At 48.3% G+C, this 16,812-nt stretch overlaps 1 protein-coding gene across 1 annotated transcript in view; it reads right to left on the reverse strand.

Annotated features, from left to right (window-relative positions):
- The window catches only part of LOC126418901 (max-binding protein MNT-like), a 91,057-nt gene that overhangs the window by 62,966 nt on the left and 11,279 nt on the right, over window positions 1-16,812 (reverse strand). Inside the window, exon 2 of the mRNA XM_050085918.1 lies at window positions 7,956-8,112. Within this exon, the coding sequence (XP_049941875.1) occupies window positions 7,956-8,112 (157 nt within the window). The remainder of the gene's footprint in view (window positions 1-7,955; window positions 8,113-16,812) is intronic.

Consider the following 16,812-nt stretch of genomic DNA (forward strand, 5'->3'; position numbering starts at 1 on the left):
AGATTTTCTCCGCCCGTGGACTGGGTATTGTGTTGTCCTCATCGTCTTCTCATCATCATCGACGCGCAAGTCGCCCAATGTGACTTGCCGCAAGGAGGCCGAACCCCGATGGGACCTCCCCGCCAAGAATGCCGTACGATCATTTCATTTCATGCCGCCTCTTTGACGGAGGAAGCCTCGCGTAAGGAGGCGGTCCCCGCCACGACCTTCTGTAACCAAGACTGGCGTTCCCAATCGACGCGTGGCGGAAACGTGCAAGCGGTGATCTGCAGTTTTCAGCCGACCGGAGTGGCCGTGCGGTTCTAGGCGCTACAGTCTGGAACCGAGCGACCGCTACGGTCGCAGGTTCGAATCCTGCCTCGGGCATGGATGTGTGTGATGTCCTTACGTTAGTTAGGTTTAATTAGTTCTAAGTTCTAGGCAACTGATGACCTCAGAAGTTAAGTCGCATAGTGCTCAGAGCCATTTGAACCATTTTGCAGTTTTCAATAATTTTAGCAGGCGAACCGCGATGTGATTTACGCCTCTTTCACAGTGGAGGCCGCCCATCTGAATGAGGTGCCACTCGCCGAAGCCTTGGAGCATAAAGCACGCGTAGTGGCTCAACTCTCAGCACTCTGTTGGTAGAACTAGTCAATTATAAACGGTTCCCAAAGAGACGAAAATGTGTTTGCTGCAATTGCTGTCATTAAGAAGAAACGCAAAATATCAAAACCAAGTACTGGTGCCACAGAACAGTGAACCTTGTTTATCGGGTCTTCATTAAACCGGATCTCAGGATAGTATTTCTTCTAGCCTTTAATTTACTGAAACTATAAAGTATTCGTAATGACACAGTTTCAGAGACATTACTGGTCTCACGCACATATGATTTTTATGTATGTAGACCGAAGCGGCGAGTGAAGTTTTGTACCGAGGGCGGGAATCGAACACGGGCCTCCTGCTCACTAGGCAGGTCGCTAGCCACAGAGTCCAGCGGGACGACGCCCAGCGCACGTCTCTGGATTCTCGCCATCAACGAAGCCGACTCCTCCGAATGCAACTCATTTTCACTGGTTTAGGGGCTAAGGCACCTTCCTAGTAAACACGAGACCCGGGTTCGATTCGCAGCCTCGGTGAAAATTTTCACTCGTGGCTTCAGTATATATACCCAAAATCATATAACGCATTTGACACTCGAGAAGTAATAGTGTCAAGAATCGACAACGACAATCTAATTTAAAATCAGTCACCCGTCATTCAAGAAACCTACCATGTTACCAAATTAACACCGACGACACAAAAGAAAGAATCACGTTAGCTGCAAGTGGGTACTGATTTGAATCGACGGGAAAGTTGAACATTTGCGCCAGGCCAGGACTCGAGCCTGGGTGTCCTGACCACTGCACCATCCGGACACATTCGCCGTCGCAACTGCACGGACTACCCCAGCACGCCTCCCCTCAGACCTAAATTCTCAACTTATCAACACACTCCTAGAGTAGTGCCTCTCGCCAATTATCCTCACTACTCGCGGCATTTCGCCGATTCCCATAAGAGTTCGAGCGTGGTACGCATCCACACTGAAGTTATCTGACGACAACACAGTTTTCCAGTCATCTAGGGTCCAACCGATATGGTCACGAGCCCAGGAGACGCGCTGCAGGCGACGTCGTGCTGTTAGCAAAGGCACAGCTCATTAACGCCAAATCTGGCCGCAATGTCCTAACAAATATGTGCGTCGTACGTCCCACATTGATTTCTGCGGTTATTCCAGGCAGCGTTACGTGTCTTTTAGCACTGACAGCTCTACGTAAACGGCGCTGCTCTCGGTCGTTAAGTGAAGGCCGCTGGCCACTGCTTTGTCCATTGTGAGAGATAATTCCTCAAATCTGGTATTCTCGACACACTCTTGACGCTGTGGATCTCGGAATATTGAATTCGCAGACGATTTGCGAAATGGAATGTCCCATGCGTCTAGATACAACTACCATTCCACGATTAAAGTCTTAATTCCTGTCGTGCGGCCACAATCACGTCGCAAACCGTTTCATATGAATCACCTGGGTACAAAATGGCACCTCCGCCATTGCACTGCCCTTACAGGAAAATAAATTGTTTGTTGTAAAAGGCGGAAATTTTCTCCATATTTCTTTTCAAAAGTTTGCAGATGAGGTCTGCACGGCAAATAAGGCCTGGGGGGAGGGGGAAATAAATGAGGAGTATACGGCAAATGAAGACGACATACTCTCGCTGCACACTCCGTGAAGAGGATGCAAAATGCGGAATATCACTGTGCCTAATGCGTAATTAGCGAAACCTCGGCGATCGCGTACGTGCAATAGACAGTAGGGCGCCGGTATTGACGAATCGTTTGGTACGGGAGTGTCAGGTGTGCGCAGGCGGAGGCGGAGGCGGCTGCGAGCTGCGTGGCACGGAGCGCGACCTTGCGCGACCTTGGCTGCCAGCTGGGCCGCGCGCATGCGCACTCCCGCACTGCCGTATCGCATGGCTGCGTAGCGCCGGGATCGGCCCACCGGCTGGCAGCTGCAGACAGGCACGACGAGACAAGGCCAGCCGCGAGGCCTGGTCACGAATGTTCCACTCAAATCTATACAAAGGGTACGAGCGGCATTTAGTGTAAAGAAAATTCTGTCCTTATGAAACTAAAAGCGATTGTTGCTATCCATTCTCTGCCTGCCAGTAGGAGATAAGACCCGGAGATCCACGGTCTCGATTAATTTCTCTGCAACTTTCATTACGGGAAGATCGTCAAATGCAGCGACAAGCCAAACAATTGCTGCGAACATTAAAATTGTTGTCAAACGTTAGTTTACGAAACAGCCAACACTAATTTCAAAGACAGCGTCACACAGCGTTATACCAAATGGTGGATCTTCGCCCGAGTAGCGGTCCGGTACAATATCGACACGACACTACACACACACACACACACCACCTACTACTGGCCACTTACGATATGAAGAACAGCCGTGACTCAGGTACATAGTAGCATCTCACATGGTCCTCCGACACAAGAGGTCTTTGCTGTCCTACCTTTATGAAAGCTACATCCCTGCGCGGGGGGACGAAACGAGGTGACGTGCAGCAAACTGAGATGATTGCAAGGAGGCACCTCCGGGAGCCACGCTGGCGGCAGCTTCACCGAGCACATGGCGCACAGAACCATCCGCTACTATACAGCCGTCCTGGATAGACAGGAAAGGGGAAACGTCGGTGAGCGCTTCTCTGCCACTTTGTGCTGCGTTAGATCTGACACGGCGAGTTCTCCGCAGACGCTGCTGGGCGCAGAGACACGAGAAGAGCTGCAGAAGATCGCCTGCACCTGCTTGTGAACCGCGGCTGTTCGGCAGCACTCTGCCGGCGAGAGCAATGTCACACCGCGCTGCATCTCATCTCGAGGCCAGGAACGGCGCAGCTTCCGGTTGCCTTCTTTACGTCCGAAGAGCTCCGTTACGGGCAAACACAATAGCCTTCAAGTGTCGCTGATGTGACCTGCAGTCTGCAGAATTGTTTGATGCAGCTGTTCGAGCTAATCAATGCTGTACAAGTCTAGTCATATCTACATACCCACTGAAACCTATCATCACTTAAGCTGCAGGCAAGCCGTCGGTTCATCTGCAATTTTTACCCTCGGCACTTCCCTGTAAAGCGAAATAAACCATTCCTTGATGGCTCAGGAAGAGCCAGAACAACCCAGCCCTTTTTCGCCTTGAATTCTAGTAATAAATCGTTTTGTATTCGACAAATAAAAACCTTACGATACTGTCAAAGTGAATACTTTCGTTCAAATACTATCGAGCTATCGATGTAATTTCAAATACTAGATCCGACAGCAAATATCACGTCTTGTATCCGAACTTCCCTGCTTCAGGGGTTCCTGTATCGAATGACCAGGTGGATGGTGTCTCGTTGGTAACAGATAGCATTTCTTGCAGTGGACAAATCTCCGTCACAGATATGTATACCATTCAGAAGGGATATTGTGGTGGAACTGAGGTATTTCGTGCAACGCAGCTAAAACTGGGTATTGGAAGTGTGTCCATCACCTTCCTTTTCCTTGTAACTCCCTCAACGGAAAACTATCTTTTAGTAAAAGAACTGTATAGCGGAGACTGTGAGAAGTAGGGACTGTTAGTGTTTGCACATGTGTTAATAATTCAGCAAGGGACTGGATAACAGCATTGCTGGTTCTAAGGACAATTTCAAAAACTTTGTGAGTGCACAAGTGGTGGTTTATGGACTTGCTATATTATCCGCAAGACTCTTCAATGGTGATTGTGCACCTGCACAGTCACAACAGATGGCTGCTGGCTATCTCTACAAGGACTACAGTGGGTCTGCATCTTTGATGACCCACCAGTACCATTATCTCTACAAGGACTACAGTGTGTCTACATCTTTGATGATCCATCAATACCATTATTTCTACAAGGACTGCAGTGGGTCTGCACCTCTGGTAGCCTACCATTACCGTAATCTCTACCAGGACTACAGTGGGTCTGTTCTGTGATGACCTACCTACCAATATTCTTCAAAACGTCGAATGACTCTGCTGTGGGTTTGCTATGTTGTGGCCCATTACCTGTCTGCATGTAAAGAGTCAGCACTGTCTTTCCGTTGGAAGGACAACACTACTTCTTCAAGACTGCATGGAAATCCACTACTTCTATGTGCATTTTCTTTTACTGCTCAGACTTTGAGAAAAACTCTGCATTTTTACTGTGATGAACAATGTGGACTGTCTTTATGGACTGTGAGAAATTTTTAGCTTTTGACCAACATTGTATCAATAAGTGTGTGCATTTGATTTCTTTGTTATTGTAAATATGAAAATTTTTTTTCAAATCTGTATTGGCCACTGCCCAAACCAATTTGTAAAATTTTTTGTGGGGAGCATGGGGGCTATGTAAGTAGGCTGTTTAGGTTTTTTTATTGGTAACGCCAACTCTGTATGAAAATCACTGGCTGTGCTGTGTGCAGTCTGTGGCTGCTTTGCATTGTTGTAATACTCGCCATTGTAGTGTTAGGCAGCTGGCTGTGAACAGCGCGTAGCGTTGCGCAGTTGGAGGTGAGCCGCCAGCAGTGGTGGATGTGGGGAGAGAGATGGCGGAGTTTTGAAATTTTTATATTATATGATGATATCAAGGTAAATACATTGTTTGTTCTCTATTAATATCTTTCATTTGCTAACTATCCCTATCAGTAGTTAGTGCCTTCCGTAGTTTGAATCTTTTATTTAGCTGGCAGTTGTGGCACTCGCTGTATAGCAGTAGCTTGAGTAGCGAAGATTTTTGTGAGGTAAGTGATTTGTGAAAGGTATAGTTTAATGTTAGTCAGGGCCATTCTTTTGTAGGGAATTTTGAAAGTCAGATTGCGTTGCGCTATAAATATTGTGTGTCAGGTTAAGCACAGTCGTGTATAATTGTTCAAAGGGGACGTTTCAAGACTATTCATCACGTAGTGGAGATTTTAAGTAGTTCAAGCGTTTCCAAGATGGCCTTGAAGACGTTGAAGATGACTCACTTCCAGGACGCCCTTCAACATCGAAAACGGATGAAAATATCGAAAATGTACGTATTGTGATTCGATCTGACCGCCGGTTGAGTATTCAATCGATTGCTGAAACTGTAGGAATTGACAAAAATGCGAAAGGCGAATGTTACATAACGAATTTAACATGAGAAAAGTATATGGTGCTGAAAATTGTCACGGACGAACAAAAAGAAGCTCGTGAAAATGTTTGTAATGACGCGTCGAACACTACTGAAAATCATCCCAGTATCTCGGAAAGAGTGATAACATGTCACGAATCTTGGTCTTTCACTTATGATCGAGAAACTCAGCACCAGGCCGTGCAATTTCGCCGAGACAAAAAAATGCTCGAATGAGCAAATCAAGCTTCAAAGCGATGATGATTGTTTTTAATATATATATATCTGCTAGGTGAACACCGGGCTGGTCCCCAAGTTCCGCCTCAGTTACCCGTCGCAGACATTTGAAACACGTCCGCACCATTTCACGATTTACACTAGACGCAGACATTTGGGGTACACTGACTCCTTCCTGGGGGGTACGGGGTGGCGGCAGGAAAGGCATCAGGCCATCCCTAACATTAACATTGCCAAATCCGTTGTAACCACGCCGACCCTGCGATCGCTGCGGGACAAAGAATGTATATATTCGTGGAATAGTTGTATCTTCACATGGTTCCTGAAGGTCAAATTATTAATCAACATTACTACAATGAGGTTCTTGCTCAACTCCGTGAGAAAATGAGAGAAAAACGGCTCGAATTATGGAAGAACAAGTCACGGCTTGTACATCAAGGACGCGGCGTCTCCTACTGCAGTGTCTGTTAAGAGGTTACTAGCCTGTGTTAGACCACTCACCTTATTTGCCCGAGCTAGCACCACCACACTTATATTTTCCCCGAGTTCAAATCCGCATTACAAAGAACAAGATTTCAGTCCGTTGGAAAAAGTGTCACCCGTCACCAAGGAGCTCACAGAGTTTCCAGTGCTATTTTCACCAATGGAAAACAGGCATACAGGGTTGGGGGGATAGTGCAGGGGGGGGGGGGGGGAGGGTATGTTGAGGACGGGAAAATAACTAAATACACTGCTCCAAAAAAATCGGTACACCTGAAATGACGACGTCGAGTTTGATCCGGTAACAGCGTATTCCATCTAGGGGTTAGTAGATATACTGGTAATGGTTTCAGCATCGTCAACCAACAGATAGCGTAGTTGCATAGATATCAGTGGGCCATCTGTATCTACTTTCTAATAGGGAATGCTCACAGCCAGAAAGCTCAGCGTTGTGCTGAGGTGTGAAGCAAGCAGACGATCACGCCACGGAGATGCATTCGTGCTTTCAACAACCAACTGAGCGAGTCTGTACAGGGTTAATTTGTGGCCTTCCGAGTGGCGGGATGGTCCTTTCGGGGAAGTGCCACACAAGGTGGGCGTGCTGCGTCAGTTGTGCAACGATGGCGGTATCGGCGGCCACGTGAACATTCTATACCCGTAGACGGGGTTCTGGACGTCCACGCAGCACAGACGTCTCGTAAGGGCGGGCATCAGTGACAGATGGTACAGCTACAACAGCACAGGTAAGGCGGCTTCTGTAGCAATGGGCCTACGTGCACGCACACCTGCAGTCCGCAGTCCGTCTTCTGCTCACGCCACAGCATCGACGTGCACGCGACTGCTGCTGTCGGAGGATCACTTGGAATGTCGCGCCGTTGTCTTCAGCGATGAAAGCACATTCTGCCTGCACGCAAGTGATGGTCGTTTGCGCGTACAACGTAGGCTATCTCGTGGGGTGCGTTCGTCCGAGACACACCGGCCCTAGGCCTGGAGAGTACGCTAACCAGCGCTCGGTACGTCCATAATGTTGGCCCCGTTCTCTTGCAATGTGATGTGTTGCTCCTACAGCATAATGCTCGCCCACAAACTGCTCGTGGAACTCAACGCACTCTGTCAGACGTGTAGCAACTTTCCTGGCCGTCCAGTTGAGTACGTGTTGGATATGACGGGACGAGAAGTGACTCGTGTGACTCGTTAACCGACAACTCTTACAGAACTACGTGAACAGGCCGAGCAAGCGAGGCATAACGTATCCCAGGACAGTATTCGCTATCAGTACCATCGACAGGATACCAGTCAGCGCCTCCATTGCCCGTCGTGGAAGCTAAACCACGTACTTTTATGGGGGTTGCAGCATGGGTCGATACCTGATACCTCAGAGCCGATTATGGTATTGATCTGCAAATGTAATCTTTTCAGGTACTCGATACGCACTGTTGCAACAATAAATTCGAGTGAATTGGAGACCTTCAAAAGAGTGTGCTAACTTCCTTTCCGGCAGTGTTTGTATGCAGTAGTCCCGGTATTTTACAAGTACAGCTTGTTTAGCCGTGAGGCGCACCCCTGCGGCCCCCGCGCACTCACCTGGATGTAGCGCAGCGCGCTGTGCAGGATGCTCAGGTTGGACGTCTTCTTCTCGTCCGGCGAGGGCGGCAGCTGCTTCTTCAGCAGCTCGAAGCACTCCTTGAGATGGGCGCGCCGGTTCTTCTCCAGCTTGTTGTGCACTTCCCGCGTCCCCATCCTGCGCATTCAAAATACGCTCCTGTCAGTCGCCGACAAATTGCTGCCGCCATGGCTCAAACTAAACCTAAACACCAGTTTTAAGCAGCGCTTTTGCGCTATTGCTTTATGCTCGCGTGGAGAATGAGTATCGGTACGTCTGTTGGGATGCAGAGGTTTAGACAGGAAACTCGGATTCGTGAGGGCGGGCGGTCCAGATCGTTTCTGAGCATTCACATTTAAGGCTTTCCGTGTTGTGCTTAAATCAGTTTTAAAGCAACATCAACATATACAGGATGTTCGGAAATTCCCGTTGCAAACTTCTTGGCCCTCTAGAGGGGAGTAAATAAACAATATTTTGAACCCACGTCCGAAAACGTACCGTTTCTGTGCTACAGCCGTTTGAAAACATGTTCGCTAGGGAGGTGGACAAAACTGATCATGTTTCCTTTTTGTTTCTTTCGTTACTAATGAGTAGAATTGTACAACGAGTGATGTACCGGGTCACGTCTAGTAAATTATTTGTAGAAGAGGTCGCGTTAGCAACATGTTTTCAATTGGTTGTAGCACAGAAACATGGGCTCCAATTCAAAATACTAACCACTGAGTTGCCTCTACTAGTCGTAACGGAAATTTCCAAACACCCTATATACTTCGCAAGTCATCTTGTGGTGTGTGGCGGGAGGAGGGAGACGATCTTTGAGTACAATTGTCATCTCCCCTTTCCCGTTACAGTCGCGAATAGACCGCATGAAGAACAATTGTTAGTAGCCTCTGTCTGAGCTCGAATCTGTATAATTTTACCTTCCGCGAGATACACGTAGGAGGAGGCAATATACTGATTAAGTAATAGGAACGTGCGCTTTGGGACTGTCAACAGTGACCCACATTGCTACCTACAACGCATGTCTTGCTGTGTCTGCATCTCCGTGATCCTTTCGCGCTTCAGGCAAATGCCGAGATGGTTAGTTTGAAATGCAGACAGCCGTTTTCCTTCCGTAGCCCGAGCTTGTGCTCCGTTTCTAAGGGTATAGTCACAAAACCCCAATGCTCAGTCTTCCTACTGTCTTGTAACCGAAGTTCTTTATACATGGGGTGGATATAAAGTAATGGCAATACTGTCGTAATACGGAGGATGTGCGTCACGTGGCATACCCGCTATCTGTAACTGACAGCAGGTCAGCTGAAGTAGTGCAATGGGTGGTGACGTTGTGTTTGAGTCAGCTGCTATGTATACTATGTGACAGTGCAGGTAATCGATTCAAGCGCCCTAACAGTATGTTTAGGAAACACGAGCAACGTGCGTAGAACAAGACTGAAGTGGCACGTGGTCTTAATGGCCGCGCGGTTTGAGGCGCCATGTCACGGATTTCGCGGCCCCTCCCGCCGGAAGTTCGACTCCTCCCTCGGGTGTGGGTGTGTGTCACACACACATTTGGGACGTGGTCGGAGCGCAAACAATGTTTCCTCCTGACACTGCACCCCATCATCCTTCATGACAATTCATGATGCCACACAGCGAGCTACGTTAGGACCTCCTGCGTACGTGAGAGTGGGGGATACTGCAACATCCGTCGTATTCACTCGATACGAGTCCTTACGATTACCATCACGAAGGAAGCTCTTCGTAGCCCGCGCTACAGCACAACAGAAGATATCATCGGCACTGTAGAGCGGTCTTTACGACATATCGACGGAGGTAGACGCGCTGTACGACGCCTTCGACAAGTGCGGGCCGGCGGTTCTAGGTGCTTCAGTCTGGAACCGCGCCTAGAACCGCTACGGTCGCAGGTTCGAATCCTTCCTCGGGCATGGATGTGTCTGATGTCCTTAGGTTATCTAGGTTTAAGTAGTTCTAAGTTCTAGGGGACTGATGACCTCAGATGTTAAGTCCCATAGTGCTCAGAGCCATTTGAACCATAATCATTTCCGGTCAATGATGGCTTCAGTTGGAAGAGAGGACCCAGTCCATTCCATGTAAACACAGCCCACACCCTTACGGAGCCACCAGCAGCACAGTGACTTGTTGACAACTTGGGTCCGTGGCTTCGTGGGGTCTGTATCACACTCGAACCCTACCGTCAGCTCTTATCAACTGAAATCGGAACTCATCTGACCAGGCCACGATTTTCCAATCGTCTGGGGTCGAACCGATACGGTCACGAGTCCAGGACAGGCGCTGCAGGCGATGTCGTGCTTTTAGCAAAGGCACTCGCCTCGGTCGTTTGCTGCCATGGCCCATTGAGGCCAGATTTCGCCGACTTGCCCTAACGGATACGTTTGTCATACGACCCACATTGATTCCTGCGATAATTTCACGCAGTTACTTGTCTGTTAGCACTGATAACGCTACGCAAACGCCGCTGCCCACGGCCGTTGAGTGAAGAGATTCGGCCACTGCACTTTCCGTGGTGTGCGGTAATGCCTGAAATTTGGTACTCTCGGCACACTGTGAATCTCGGAAAATTGAATTCCCTAGCGATTTCCGAAATGGAATGTTCCATGCGTCTGGCTCCAGCAATCAATCCGCATTCAAAGATCCCGTCGTGTGGCCATAATTCCGTCGAAAACTTGAGTAGAAATGACAGCTTCGCCAATGCACTGCCCTTTTATACCTTGCGTACGCATGTCGCTATCCGATGACCTGTCACTTGAATGTATATACGTGGGCTAGGCCAATACTGCTACGTGTGTCAGTCTTTTCCCTCGTGCACTTTAAATGTTAGACAACTTGCAGCAAAAGCGCATACGATGCACACAGGTTTGTGTGCTAGGCGCGCCTCCGTGTGGGCAGCGGAGGCCCGCGAGTGCCGCGTTATGCAACGCGCACGACGTGGCCGCGCCGCAGGCGGCCTGCGCACAATCGTTCCCTTCGCAAATAGCAGCGCGCCCGACACCTGCCAGCCAGGCGTCTTCCGCACAACACGGTGACCCGGACAAAGGTTTCTGAACAAAACTACTCCTCCTCATTCTGGTTCGTGATCATACTGTATAACAACGATATTATCTTCAAACAATGCGTCCCCTTCACGGGATGAGCAACTGAAAATTCTCCCTAGCGAATGCTGGCACCATCATCGTGCGTAGGTCAAGTACTACGGTTCCTCCTGATGATGGCGTACTGCTTATAAAGTGTACGGTATCTGCGTAATTGGGCTTTTGTGCCAGTGGAAGCCTGCAAGAGCCCCAAAGACAAATATGTGATATTTAGTCTACCTATGCTATACTTGTGACGTACGGCACTGTTTGCTGGGAGATCCTGGGACAGGTTCAGCAGCCAAAACTAAAAATGTTCTCTTCACCGGAGCACCACGGTCCCTTTCCTCAAGAAGTGCCTAATGTTGTGCCTTCTCTTTGTCAGTTCAGCGTAGTTGACTAATTGAGGAAGGTATAGCATAGTGATGTTTTATAAATGACGAGAGATGGGAGAGTGTGAAAGCCGGTGCAGGCACATAGCCTGATCCTCTCGAATGCCACTAAGTGGTGTTCCGGCCACTTCCGACGGACGGATCTCTACCAACAGTGTCACATGCCTTCATTCCACGAGACACTGCGGAGACGTTTGGAATTTAGTCCAGGACACTGGCGCTAAATCTGGTGGTCCCAATTCTAGACTACCATCTTATCCGCCCCTAGATCGCCAAATACTAACGGCGAAGATTTCTTCCTCCAGTAGGATTCGAACCGGGTGCCTCAGAGTCGAGCACCACCAGACAGGTTGCGTAAGCGACCTCGGTTACGAAACGGATGCTATGGTCTCTCCAAATTTGCTGCTGCAACTTGTGATATTCACGATGAAGTCAAATCAACAATTTTTTATAGTTTCAGATAATCTTCTACTAAGATCTTTAAGACAACTTAATTGCTCGTACAGAGGAGACGAAGATTGACTCCACTAACAGAGTAATGATATCTGCGAAGTTTGACTGATGAAGCGAATTCTGGGGCTGATGAGCACAAGGAGAGTGAAGTTAGTGGGAAAACAAAAAATACACGCTATAATGAGAGAACATCTGATTACAAACATTGTGAGAAGTAGCGAATAATGTGGGCTGTCATACTGGAACGTTACTTGAATAAGTTAACAACCAAAGCTGTACCAGTGAGAAAGAAAACGAGTCCACTCTGCAAGGCAAGACTGTGTTTGCGGATCATATGGAAAACGATCTAATCCAACTGGTCGATACACGAGACTGAAGTCGTAGACGCACCGTGTGATGGAAATATTACAACGATGCGATGCGATCTATTAGTTCGCGTACTACAGAAAAATCAGCTGTGACTTCAGTTAGGGCTACGCTGCAGCAAATACAGTATAGCGTTGCGTTAATTTTGTTAACGGTAGGAAAGACCATCGTCGTCAGGCCGCATCGTTGTCAGTTTCGCGACACAGCCATCAACACTCTACGACATGTTACGTCCGCGTCCTGTGGGTTGAGAACAGTCAAGGAAGAAGGCGATGGCCGTGCTGATCTCGCGAGCTTTGACGCCCTGGTGCACTCTTTTTGTGTTGCGCAGGAGTGTTACTGTCGCCTCGCGCTCTAAGAAAACCAGCTTTCACAAACTGTGCGTTTCCTGTTCACGGACGTCAAGGATAATGCGTACATACACGCTGATCTCTTCTTTCGCAAACAGTAGGTACTTTGAGACAGCCTTTTATCAAAACAGCAAAAGAAAGACACTGTCACAAGTGGGAAACATTAGTAAAGGAAACAAACCAAGGACTGACTTTTAATGGTAGTACACACATCCCGTTCGATAATTTTCTCTGATTGTTTTATCTTCGTGCTTCTTGAGTGGTCGTCGGTCAGAGAAGGGTGTGCATTGTCATTGTTTTTCGAATCCTCAGTCGAAGGGCTCTCGGGTGCATTGTTGCAACTGACTAAACGTGTCTGCGTTTTTCAAGCTGCTCTGAAGAAAGCGAGACATGGACTTTTGAAGTGACTAGAATTCAAAAACTAAAACTGATGGCTCCTCGGCGACCAAGTTGCAAATTACGAGGAGTGACAGGAACACTAAGAAATGAAACAGGGAACAGGCTGGAGTGAGGAGCATAATTATGACTGCGATGAAAATGAAGAAGAGGTGGGAGTAACATGTAGCCAAGTGAATGGTCAGTACAGGGTCAAAGGAAGCTCCTTGGTGGGGTCAAAGAAGTAAGAGGCATACACACGGCCAAGCAGAACGTGGGTAGGTGATACTAGAAACTATGCTTAACAGCTAGGTACTATATCGCTGAAGATAGCAGCGTATGGAAAAGACTTTTATCCGGGAATAGAAGTCAAACAGTCACTGACTGTCATCGTTTATTAAATGTTACACATTCCTTAAATAGTGATAATAATGATTCCTATTGCAAAACAATTTAGAGTTGCCGGTAACCCAGAATCGAAAACTTTTTGCTTACACCTTTTAGAGAGTTTGATTCAACAACCCAGGGGTACGCCGCCTGTCCGTTGCAGTTTGCCTTGAAAATGGCGGGGTGTTCTCCCGCCGAAATATCGGCGGTCGCTGAAAGTGTTACCTGGCTGAATTCCCGGAAGATATTTGAAAGTTGTATACGCCAGGAGAAACTCAGGTCTCACAACCCAGGGGTAATTATCCCTTGGAGGGAACTACTCATGTGGCTGCAACTTCAAGTTAAGTATTGTCGTCCTGGTCTCCAGTCGAACCACGGTTGGTATACATACTCACCGAGGCAGTTATCGTCCTCCTGCTCGCCTGAAATTTTCGTAGCCAGGGGAGCTTCTATTTATTGGTTGGTTGACATCGATGGCCAACTGAAGGGCGCCAGTGCTCTGCGATTCTTCCACGGCCACTTTCCGTATCCGTAACTTGACCAGTGAGGGTGGTAAACTGACATTCATTGCAGGGCCAGAAACACTGCTCTCCCTGGCCAACAAGTCGACCTCGTCATCGAAAACCAGTCCTACATAAGCTGGCCCCGCAGAGAGAAGATCCTCATACCTCTCGTTTATTCTGAAATGATTTTCGGATGAGATTTCAGTAGCCTGCAATACGCTAATATTATCTAAGCAGGTTCTGCAATGTGGGACATCGTGAAGTATTTCCGCTTCAGCCGCTATAGTTTCATGATGTACCGATACGTGGCAGCGCTATACGTACCCTTCAAAATGGCGTCCGTAAATGAGGTGCGTTCCGAGCAGCTGGCGAAAAACTGGAGCATTGCAAATATTCACAGGTGCTTGCACAATGTCTACACAGACCTGGCAGTGATCAAAAGCACGATGAGTGGTTGGGCGAGGCGTCTGTCATCATCGCAACAAGGTCGCGAAAATCTGTGCCGGACGGCCGCACACAGCTGTGACTCCTGCAATATTATCCTCCGAAATTTCAAGAAACGACTTCAGCGTGTTACTTCGTCCCAGAAATGCAAAAGCAAGGCCTTAACTCTGCGCACGTCAGAGGAGCTCACAAAACTTCATTTGACTGTTCTTTCTGATCCACCTGACAACCCGGATCCCCCACCTTACGCTATCCATCTGTTTGGCGCAATAAAACATGCACTCCGCCGGAAGCAGTACGTGGATGAAAGGAAGTTACTGATGCCGCAAGACGGTTGCACCGACTTCGACCAGTAGAGTGGTACCACGCGGGCATACAGACTCTGACTCTCCCAGTAAGGTGGCGTAAGGCCGTCGCACTGGAAAAAATGTGTTGCATTACTTATTTGTGCTTGAGGAGAAGCACCGCTCGATATCGAGTGTTGGATCGCGCCAACACGACCGCAAGGTACGTGTTGGGCGCCGCGCGCGAGAAGGCAGAACGAGTGCGCTCGCTTCGCCTCGATGGCAGCGGTACCGGCGGGCCGAATGTCGCAAGCGCGGCCTCGCTTTCTTGTGCACCAGCCGCGCTTCATCAAGGTTCCACTCACAGACTTGGACAGTTACGTGTCACTATAGGACAACGTAGCATATGATCCGATTCTACCTCGACTTGTATTCTTCAGTTAAACTTCTCCGGTGCTTGTGTAATTCCGGTGCTCAGCTCACCGACGTTGTACGTAACTTCGTATTGTTGTTGTCAATAAGTAACTGTAGATATTTCACCGAGAAAGCCACGCGTATACAATGAGGCGACAAAAGTCACGGGACATTGTTTTGCAATGTGTTGTGCAGCAACTCGACGTGGCATATACTCATCATGTCACTGAAACATCTCTCCAGAAATATTGAGCCATGCTGTCTCTATAGCCGTCCATAATTGCGAAAGTGTTGCCGGTACAGGGTTTTTTGGACGCACTGACCTCTCGATTATGTCCCATAAATGTCCGATGCTATTCGTGTCGGGCGATCTGGCTGGGCAAATCATTCGCTCGAATTATCCAGAATGTTCTTCAGACCAATCGCGCGCACGGTCACATAGTGAATTGCCATCCACAAAATTTCCATCCTTGTTTGGGAACATGATGTTCACCAACGGTTGCAAATGGTCTTCAATTAGCCGAAGATAACCATTTTCAGTGAATGCATGTACTTATGGAGCCACCACCAGCTTGCACAGAGCCTTGTTGACAACCTCTCGTCAACTGAAATCGGGACTCATCCGACCAGGCCACAGATGTCTAGAATATAATCGATACGATCACGATCCCGGGAGAGGCGCTGTAGGCGATGTAGTGCTATGAGCAAAAGTCGTCTGCTACCACAGCCCATTACCGCCAAATTTCGCCGCGTTGTCTTAACGGATACGTTCATCGTGCTTCCCACATTGATTTCAGCGGTTATTTCATGCAGTGTTGACTGGTTACTATCCCTGACACCTCTAAGGAAATGCCGCCGTTAAGTGAAGGCCGTCGGCCACTGCTTTGTCCGTGGCGAGAGGTAACCTCTGAACTGTGGTATTCTCGGCACATTCTTCACACTGTCGATCTCCAAATATTGAATTCCGTAACGATTTCCGTAATAGAATGTTCAAAGTCTTAACTGCCATCGTGCAGTCATAATCACGCCGGAAACGTTTTCACATGAATCACCCGAGTACAAATGACAGCTCTGTCAATGCACTACCCTTTTACACTTGTGTACGCGATAGTACCGCCATCTATATATGTGCATATCGCTATCCCACGACTTCTGTCACCTCAGTGAACACACGAACAAAGTGCGGGCAGTAAGGGTCGACAGAAGCATACAAACTTGAATGATTGAGCCGACGGTAGAAATACACTACTGGCCATTAAAATTGCTACACCACGAAGATGACGTGCAACAGACGCGAAATTTAACCGACAGTAAGAAGATACTGTGATACGCAAATGATTAGCTTTTCAGAGCATTCACACAAGGTTGGCGCCTGTGGCGACACCTACAACGTGGTGACATGAGGAAAGTTTCCAACCGATTTCTCATACACAAACAGCAGTTGACCGGCGTTGCCTGGTGAAACGTTCTTCTGATGTCTCGTGTAAGGAGAAAAAATGCGTACCATCACGTTTCCGACTTTGATAAAGGTCGGATTACAGCCTATCGCGATTGCGGTTCATCGTATCGCGACATTGCTGCTCGCGTTGGTCGAGATCCAATGACTGTTAGCAGAATATGGAATCGGTGGATTCAGGAGCGTAACACGGAACGCCGTGCTGGATCTCAACGGCCTCGTATCACTAGCAGTCGAGATGACAGTCATCTTATCCGCATGGCTGCAACGGATCGTGCAGCCACGTCTCGATTCCTGAGTCAACAGATGGGGACGTTTGCAA

The sequence above is a fragment of the Schistocerca serialis genome, chromosome 9 (genome assembly GCF_023864345.2).
Source record: "Schistocerca serialis cubense isolate TAMUIC-IGC-003099 chromosome 9, iqSchSeri2.2, whole genome shotgun sequence".
NCBI lineage: Eukaryota > Metazoa > Arthropoda > Insecta > Orthoptera > Acrididae > Schistocerca > Schistocerca serialis.